Source organism: Capra hircus, chromosome 3 (genome assembly GCF_001704415.2).
Source record: "Capra hircus breed San Clemente chromosome 3, ASM170441v1, whole genome shotgun sequence".
Taxonomy (NCBI): Eukaryota; Metazoa; Chordata; class Mammalia; order Artiodactyla; family Bovidae; genus Capra; species Capra hircus.
Window position 1 is genome coordinate 66,708,466 of NC_030810.1, and position 9,162 is coordinate 66,717,627.

Below are 9,162 nucleotides of genomic sequence, written 5' to 3' on the forward strand. Positions count from 1 at the left end.
CTGAGCGACTTCACTTTCACTTTTCACTTTCATGCATTGGAGAAGGAAATGGCAACCCACTCCAGTGTTCTTGCCTGGAGAATCCCAGGGATGGCAGAGCCTGGTGAGCTGCCGTCTATGGGGTCGCACAGAGTCGGACATGACTGAAGCAACTTAGCAGCAGCAGCAGCAGCAACACAGTTGTTTTGTATAAGAAATTAGTCCTTTCCTCTCAAGAAAACAGTATACATATTCATTTGTATAATTATTCATATGTGACTTTCTGAAGCATTACTTAATGAAATTTTTCTTTTTTTCAAGATATTACAAATTTGACATTCTCTTTGTCTTCTACTCAGTTGCTTCCATTTCCACTTATATTAATTATCCAACCACACTAATTCTTTCCTTTGTGAGCCAGGAATTGATATTCTATAGTAGATGATTTTTCTATTTTTTACATTAAAACTTTAATGATAAAAGAAAAAGTACGTGCATAGATAAAAATAATCCAGATCAAAAAAGCACTTGTGAAAACTTTTAATATTACCAGAATTTAAAAGAAAGAAACAAAAAATCTGAGTAATTAGTGACCACACATGCTTTATGTTCTCCCAAACTGAGACTAAAACAAAAGGCTGTGAAGTATTTTCTTTGTCATTATCTTCCTGTGTCTATGAAGTTCAGTACTTTTCAGTGTTTTCCTCAACATCCTTGTCGTTATCATCGTTCACTGCAGCCTAAAAATGTATAATGTGTTAGTAAACAGAAACCTTTTCAAAATCTCATTTCAAAACAAGGTTTTCCATTAACAATTTATTTTCTTTTAAAGAGTTCTTTCTTAAAGGATCATGAGAAGTTATTATGCTCATCAGAAACATCTCCTGGTTTAGGTTTGGATGGTGAGAGGATGCATAGCACAAACTTACTCATACCCATCACTAGGGTTTCCCTACAGTCCTAACCAGGCATGAGGACAATTTATAAGACATTTCAGCCACGTTTATGCTATTTAGGTGAGGGCCTTCCTTGTGAATGGCACAAAGTCTCTCCACATCTTAGAAATATTGAGAACTCCTAAGTTGATCAAGAAAACTGATATAAATAATTCCAGATGGGAGAAGACAGAACTTCTCCTCTACTGAAGACTGACTGACAGTTTAAACTCACCTGGAGACAACTGCAGCCAAATTAGGAGCTGGCAGTTGCCCATATTTCTAAGTCTGTGCATATTTGAATGCTTTAAGTTAGCAGGGATCTATATTAGGGTCTTTGGATGTAGTAGCAGCCTGAAAACTAGCAGGAAGCTTAGGAACGTGAACCAATATCTGCTTCTGAGAACATCCACCTGACAACCCTGGGAATCCCACTTAATATTGGCTCCAGAAAAAGTCCAGAAATCAGCCAGGAATCCCTCAAAACAGCAGCACAAGCCCTGGGAAAGTTGTCTATAGTCTATAAATTCTTGAAAGTATCAAGTGTCCAGACACGAACCATTTAAATCCAAGGGTTTCTAGTGAATCTAAAGCAGTAAAGAATCATGGTGCTTCTCTCTACAACTCTGCTTGAATTTTCACCCATCCCTTCCTGAGGTTCCAAGGCTCTGTTCCACAGTCACTGCCCAGACCCAGACCAGACTCACCTCCAGCATCTCAATCCTCTTATTCATCTTTCTCAGAAAGTAGTCTCTTTCTCGTTCCTCTTCTGTCATTTGGACTCTAAATGCCTTGAAGGCTCTTTCTTGGTCCTCAAACTTTTGTTGCAATTCTTTAAGCTTTTGCTCTAAAAGCTTTTCCCTCTCAGCAGCCTTTCTTTTGGCCTGCTCTTCTGCTCCAGGAAAATTATACATAGGGAAGAAAACAACAGTCAGAGGTACAATCCCCAATTCCCAACCCGCCACTTTCTCAGTGACCATCCTTTCTTGAAAAAAGCAGATAGTCAGGTTTGAATTCACCTGTGCCCACACATCAAGGGCAGGTGTGAGAGTGTGCTAGGACAGGTGCTGACCAGCTGGCTGGACCCAAAACCATAACTGGCCTGTAGTTTTCATAGGTAGTAGAGTGTGTTCAGAGAAGGAAAAGAAGGGCCCTGCTTCTGGAAGTTCCTCCAGAGTTCTCAGAGAAACACTGCAGGAACCTCCCCACCCCACTGCAAAATGAGCTCTCCCCTCAGTACCTGCTGAGGCCTTTTCACTTTCTCTCATTTCCTCTGTCATTTCAGTTCTTAATCTCTGGAAGACTCTTTCTTGGTCCTCCACATTTTGCTCCAATTCTTTAACCTGTTTTTCAGCAGACTCCTTTTCCCACTCAGCAGCCTCTCTTTTGATCTGCTCTTCTACTCCTGGAAGAGTTTAGAGAAGGAAGGAAACAACAGTCAGACCTGAGAGCTATAACCCCCAACCTCCAACCCTCCATATCATATCCTCAGTAACCAAACTTTCCTGAAGAAACAGGTAGACATTTCCACCTGTGCCTGTGACCAGACATCAAGGGCAGATTTGGGAACATGCTAGGGAAGGCCCTAACTGGCTGGATGCACCCACACCCACAACTCTCCTTGGTATTTTCAGATGAAGCAGGGTGTGTTCACAGAAGGAAAAGAGGCTCCTCATTTCGGTAAGTTCTTTCCATCAGAATCCCAGAGGGCACTGCAGGAACCTCCCCACCCCACTGTGAAATGAGCTCTCCCCTGTACCTGCTGAGGCCTTTTCACTTTCTTTCATCTCTTCTGTCATTTCAGTTCTTAATCTCTGGAAGACTCTTTCCTGGTCCTCCACATTTTGCTCCAATTCTTTAACCTGTTTTTCAAGATACTCCTTTTCCCTCTCAGCGGCCTCTCTTTTGGTCTGCTCTTCTGCTCCAGGAAGAGTTTAGAGAAGGAAGGAAACAACAGTCAGACCTGAGAGCTACAACCCCCCAAATCCCAACCCTCCATATCCTCAGGGACCAAACTGTCCCAAAGAAGTAGGTAGACATGTCCACATACACCTGCTGCTGCTGCTAAGTTGCTTCAGTCGTGTCCAACACGGTGCGACCCCATAGATGGCAGCCCACTGGGCTCCTCTGTCCCCGGGGTTCTCCAGGCAAGAATACTGGAGTGGGTTGCTAGTTCCTTCTCCAATGCAAGCATGCATGCATGCATGCTAAGTTGCTGCAGTCATGTCCAACTCTGTGTGACCCTGTGGGACTGCAGCCCACCAGGCTCCTCTGTCCACGGGATTCTCTAGGCAAGAATACTGGAGTGGGTTACCATTTCCTCCACCACATCACATACACCTAGGAACATACTAAGAAAGGCCCTGATTGGCAGGCTGGACCTACAGCCACAACTCTGGTTATTTTCAGATGAAGCAGTGTGTGTTCACAGGAGGTGAGGAAGCTCCCTGTTTCAGGAAGTTCCTCCTGTCAGTCTCAGAGGGCGCTGCAAGAACATCCCCACCCCACTGTGAAATGAGCCCTCCCCTGTACCTGCTGAGGCTTTCTCTCTTTCATTCAACTCCTCTGTCATTTTGACTCTTAATACTTCGAAGACTTTTTCTTGGTTCTCCGATTTTTGCTGCAATTCTTTAATCTTTTGTGCAAGAGGCTTGTTTTTCCTTTCAGCTGCCTTTCTTTTGGCCTGCCCTTTTGCTCCAGGAAGATTTTAGAAAGGAAAGAGAACAACAGTCAACCCCGAGAGGTACAGCCCTCCACTCTGTTAGTGACCAAACTGTCATGAAAAAGGAGATGGACATGTCTAAATGCACCTGTGACCACACACAAGGGCAGGTTTGGAAATCTTCTAGGAAAGGCCCTGACTGAGTGACTGGACCAGCAACCACAATTAGCCTTGTTTTTTCAGACGAAGCGGAGTGCATTCCCAGAATGACAGCTCCCAGCTTCAGGAATTTCCTCCTGTCAGAGTCTGAGAGGGCACTGCAGGAACCTCCCCACCCCACTGTGAGCTGAGCTCTCCTGTCCACCTGCTAGGTTTCCTTTCTGCATCACAAAGGAGCTCACCTTTCTTCATGTCCTGTTCCTCTAGTGTTTCCGGTAACCTCAGTGAGCGCTGGAGATCAGAAAGAGGCAAAGACATGTCAGGCAGGTCTAACCCGTGCTGAACTTCCACTGAAATATTCTGAGAAATGAACTCCTCTGAGTAACGTTCCTGTGTTGCTTCATATGTTTCATAGGCTGTATTTTACTGCTTGCAACCCTTCTGGTAACATCTACTCTTGGATAATATGTACAAATTTTCAAATTTTACACCACACTCTTCTTCCAGGAACATTCCATAAAGCACATTCCCCAAGTGAAATCACTGTAAATACTTTAGTAAATTTGTATCAATTATATTATACATTTTCAATATTTGAAATTTATGGTTTGTGAAATATAACTCAATAAAACTGTGTAAGAACTTGAAACTTGAAGTTTAACTTAAATTGTTAAAGAATCTTACTTAAAACTCAGGGCTTCCAATGAATTATAAGCAGTGAAGAGCAGTAGCGCTTCTCTCTATGACTTTGTTTTATTTTTCACCCATCCCTTCCTGAGGGTTCAGGCTTTGTTCCAAAGTCACTGCCCAGACCCAGACCAGACATACTTCCAGCATCTGAATCCTCTCATTCATCTTTCTCAGAAGGTCGTCTCTTTTTCTCATCTCCTTTGTGAGTTTGTCTCTAAATCTCTCGAAGGTTCTTTCTTGGTCCTTCAACTTTTGCTTCAATTTTTTAACCATTTGCTCAAGAAGCTTCTTTTCTTGCATAGCAACCTCCAATTCAGACAGCATTTCTGCTCCCAGAAGATTTTAGAAAGAAGAGAGAAGAAAACAACAGTCAGCACTGAGAGCTACAAGCCCACAACCAACAACCCTTGCTTTCTGAGTAACCAAACTGTCTGGGCAAAGCAGATGGGCATGTCTAAATTCACCTGTGATCACACATAAGGGCAGGTGCGAGAATGTGCTAGAAAAGGGGATGACTGGTTGGACCTCTAACCACAACTCGCCTTGTTATTTTCAGATGTAGCAGAGTGTGTTCACAGAAGGAGAGGAAGCTCTATTTCTGGAAGTTCCTCCTGTCAGAGTTATAGAGGGCACTGCAGGAACCTCCCCACCCTACCATGAGCTGAGTCCACCCTATACCTGCTGAGGTCTTTTCTCTTTCTCTTCGTTTCTCTGTCTTTTTGACTCTTAATTCCTCAGGGACCCTTTCTTGGTCCTCCAGCTGTTCCTGCAGCTCTTTAACCTTTTGCTCAAAAAGTTCCTTTTCCTTCTCAGCTGCCACTCTCTTGACACACTCTTCTGTTCCAGGAAGATGTTAGAGAGATGAGGAAACAACAGTTAGATCTGAGAGTTATAACCCTTCACACACCACACCCCTCCCCCAACAACCGTCCAATTTCTCAATGATCAAACTGTCATGAAAAAGCACATGGAAATGTCTGGATTCACCAGTGTTCACACACCAAGGGCAGGGTGGGGAATCTCCTAGGAACATCCCTGACTGGCAGGCTGGACCTACAGCTGCAACCAGCATTATTATTTTCTGATATAACAGAGTATGTTCACACAGGCCAGGAAGCTCCCTGCTTCTGGAAGTCCCTCCCATCAGACTCCTAAAGGGCACTGCAGGAACCTCCCCACCCCATTGTGTGCTGAGCCCATTCGTGTACCTGCTGAAATCTTTTGTCTTTGTCTTGTTTTCTCTACCATTTTGTCTACAAATTCTTCGAAGTCTTTTTTTCGGTCCTCCACCTTTTGACTTATCTCCTTATACTTTTGCTCAAGAAGCTCCTTTTCCCTCTCAGATGGCTCTCCTTCAGTGCATTCTGCTCATCCAAGAAGTTTTTAGAGAGGAAAGAAAACAACAGTCAGCCCTGAGAGGTACCACCTCCTCTACCCACTAAACCTTCACTTTCCCAGTGACCAAACTGTTGTGAAAAAGGAGATGGTCCTGGCTGTAGTCACCTGTGACTACATATCAAGGGCAGGTTTAGAAATCTGCAGATTTGGGAATGACTGGTTGACTGGACCTAAAACCACAAGCCACCTTATTTTCAGATGAAGCAGAGCATGTTCACAGAAGTTCCAGGAGTTCATCCTGTCAGAGTTCTCGGAGGGATCTGCAGGAACCTCCCCACCCACGGTGAGCAGAGCCCTCCCCCATACCTGCTAAGGTCTTGGCTGCATCACAAAGCTCATCTGTCTTCTTGCAGCATTCCCCTAGCTCGTCCTTTATCATTCCCAAGATCTGGAGACACAGAGCGGCAGACACATCAGGCCGGTCAAACCTGAACTCCTCATTGATATATTCTGAGAAAAAAACTATTCTCAATAATATTACCTGGTTGTGTTCAACTGCCTACAAGTTTCTAAAATCCTGCCTACCTCACTAACTCTCCAGCCTCCTCTGCTAGTGTGGCTTCCACCATTCATGAAGGTTCCACTAGTCAGAAAAATGTGCAGTTTTACAAATACATAGCCTTGGTCCCCTTCATATTTTCTGTAGGCTGTTTTTCCTGCTTCTGGCTCTTCAGATAACATTCTACCATAGAGAATATGCACAAATTTTTCAAAATTTACATCACACATCTTTTCTGGGAACATTCACTAAACCACCTTCCCTATATGAAATCACTGTACTTTTATGTGCATAAATTTGTATCAATTATACATGCACATTTAATTAAATATAGTTGTACATTTAAATCCCTGAAATTTATGGCCTGTGAATTACATTTCTATGAAACTGTTTAAATAAACTTGAATCTCTGCATCTCAGAAAAAAAGTGCTGAAATACTGTAAAACATACTAGTATCTTTATTCTTTGAGTTTCCAGGTGAAATGTAGGAGGTTTTAATATAATGTCTATAGTTCCTCACAGCTGTAGCTTCCTCAGATTCTATCTATAGCATATGAATAACAGCAATACAACTAAAAGCATAATAAAGATAAAGAAAGCTTTGGTAGAAGAAGCCCTGCAGAGGAGCTTGATTTGCTCTGAATGGGAGTAAGTGCCCAGTAAAAGTAACAATCTCAAAATAACTTGTCTTTTATAAGCATATAAGGAAATTATGCAAGTGTTTAGTCAAGGAAGACATCTGTACTGACGTTGTTTCAGAGATCAGACAGATGTCCAGAGAAAGTGCTTCAGTTTGGAATAGAATATCATAGTCTATTAGAACTCTTTCAGAGAAATCAGGATCCCCCCACTATGAATAGCACTAAATCTGTGTCAACTGTTAAGAAAAATGATGAGGTACTGTTTCAGTAACTCATCCTGCTTGCATTAAACATACTTGAATGTCTACTTGTTAAACCTGGGAACCCCATTTAATACTGATTCCATGAGATCAGCCAGGAATCTCTCAAAACAGCAGCACAAGGCTTGGAAAAGTTATTTATATTCTATAAATGTTTGGAGATACCAAGGGCCTCCTGGACTCTTCAAAAACTGAGAACTGAACTCAAATGCCTGGATATAAGCCGTTAAAATCTCAGAGCTTCTAGTGAATTGAAAGCAATAAAGGAGAATAGTGCTTCTCTCTGTGACTGTGCTTTAATTTGCACCCACCCCTTCCTGAGGTCCCAATACTTTTTCCACAGTCACTGCCCAGACCCATACTAGGTTACCTCCAACATCTCAAACCTCTTGTTCATCCTTCTCAGAAGGTTTTCTCTTTCTCTCATCTTCTTTGTCATTTTGAGTCTAGCTCCCTTCAAGGAGACACTTCTGTTGCCCTCCATCTTTGACTGTAATTCTTTAACCTTTTGTTCAAGAGGTTCCTTTTCCCTTTCAGTTGCCTCTCCTCTGGCTCACTCTTCTGCTCCAGGAAGGATTTAGAGGAGGAAGAAAACAACAGTCAGATTTGAGACCTACACTCTCCAGCACCCAACCCACTTTTCTTGACCAAAATGTAGAAGCAGGTGGACACGTAAAACATTTCAAGTCACTTGTGACCACACATCAAGGGCAGTTTGGGGAGGGTGCTAGGAAAGGCCCTGGCAGCCTGGTTGGACCTATATCAACTTACCTTGCTGCTTTCAGATAGAGCTTAGAGTGTGTTCAGAGAAGGAGAAGAGGGCCCTCACTTTGGGAAACTCCTCCTGTAGCAGTCTCACAGGGCACTGCAAGAACCTCCCCACCCCACTGTGAGCAGAACTCTCCCCTATACCTGCTGCGGTCTTCTCTCTTTCTCTCATCTCCTTTCTCACTCTGGCTCTTAATCTCTCCAAAACTCCCTTTTGGTTCTCCAACTGTCGCTGCAGCTCTTCAACCTTTCGCTCAGAAGGGTCTTTTTCCCTCTCACTTGCCTCTCTTTTGATCTGCTCCTCTGTTCCAGGAAGATTTTTAGAGAGGAAAGGAAACAACTGTCAACTCTGAGAGCTTCAACCTCTCATCCCCCAAACCTCCACATTCAGTGACCAAACTGTCTGAAAAAAATGAGATGGACATCTTTGAATCTACCTGCAACCACACATCAGGGCAGGTGTGAAAACATGCTAGGAAAGGCCATGACTGGCTGGCTAGATCTACAACCACAACTCTCCTTGTTATTTCAGATGTAGCAGAGTGAGTTCACAAGAGGTGAGGAAGCTCGTCCTTCTGGAAGTTCTCCTGTCGGAGTCCCAGAGGGCACTGCAGGAACCTCCCCTCTACTGTGAGGAGAGCCCACCTTGTACCTGCTGAGGTCTTTTCTGAATCATGAAGAATCTTTCTTATTTTCAAATGTTAATCAACATTTTATTTTTTTTTAATTGGAACAAAATTGCTTTAGAATGTTGTGTTGGTTTCTGCCATACAACATGAATCGGTCATAATTATATATATACACATATACATATACATATATCCACTCTTTCTTGAGCCTCTCTCCACTCCTCACCTTTCTTCATGTAGTATTTCTCTTGTTCTTCCCTTATCTTTCTTAAGATCTGGAGACACAAAGGGGCAAAGACACGTCAGGCAGGTCAAACTTAAACTTCCACTGAAACATTCTGAGAAATGAACTGTTTCAAGCAACATTTCCTGGTTGCTTCTCAGTGCCTACATGTAAATTTTCCATATCCCACCTACCTGGCTACCCCTGCAGCCTCCTCACCATGTTGCTTCCCCCTCAACATGCTAGCTTCCACCCATCAAAAGAATGTGCAGTTTTATAAATATGCAAACTTGGAGACTTTTATATTTTTCATATGCT

At 43.0% G+C, this 9,162-nt stretch overlaps 1 protein-coding gene across 7 annotated transcripts; it reads right to left on the reverse strand.

The window, feature by feature from the left end:
* Positions 490-8,898, reverse strand: LOC106501943 (golgin subfamily A member 6-like protein 6). 7 transcript variants are annotated; one of them, XM_018045718.1, is made up of 13 exons: positions 8,848-8,898; positions 8,137-8,295; positions 7,595-7,785; positions 6,130-6,211; positions 5,634-5,789; positions 5,104-5,262; positions 4,564-4,751; positions 3,978-4,026; positions 3,447-3,602; positions 2,674-2,832; positions 2,155-2,319; positions 1,622-1,806; positions 490-719 (listed from the first exon to the last, which is right to left on the reverse strand). In XM_018045718.1, exons 3-13 carry the CDS (start codon positions 7,706-7,708, stop codon positions 663-665), a joined length of 1,470 nt encoding a protein of 489 aa, XP_017901207.1. In that variant the 5' UTR covers positions 7,709-7,785; positions 8,137-8,295; positions 8,848-8,898; the 3' UTR covers positions 490-662. The 7 variants fall into 7 exon arrangements, with proteins under 7 accessions (XP_017901207.1, XP_017901205.1, XP_017901209.1 ...); XM_018045716.1 differs by having other exon boundaries at positions 3,447-3,608; XM_018045720.1 differs by lacking the exon at positions 2,674-2,832.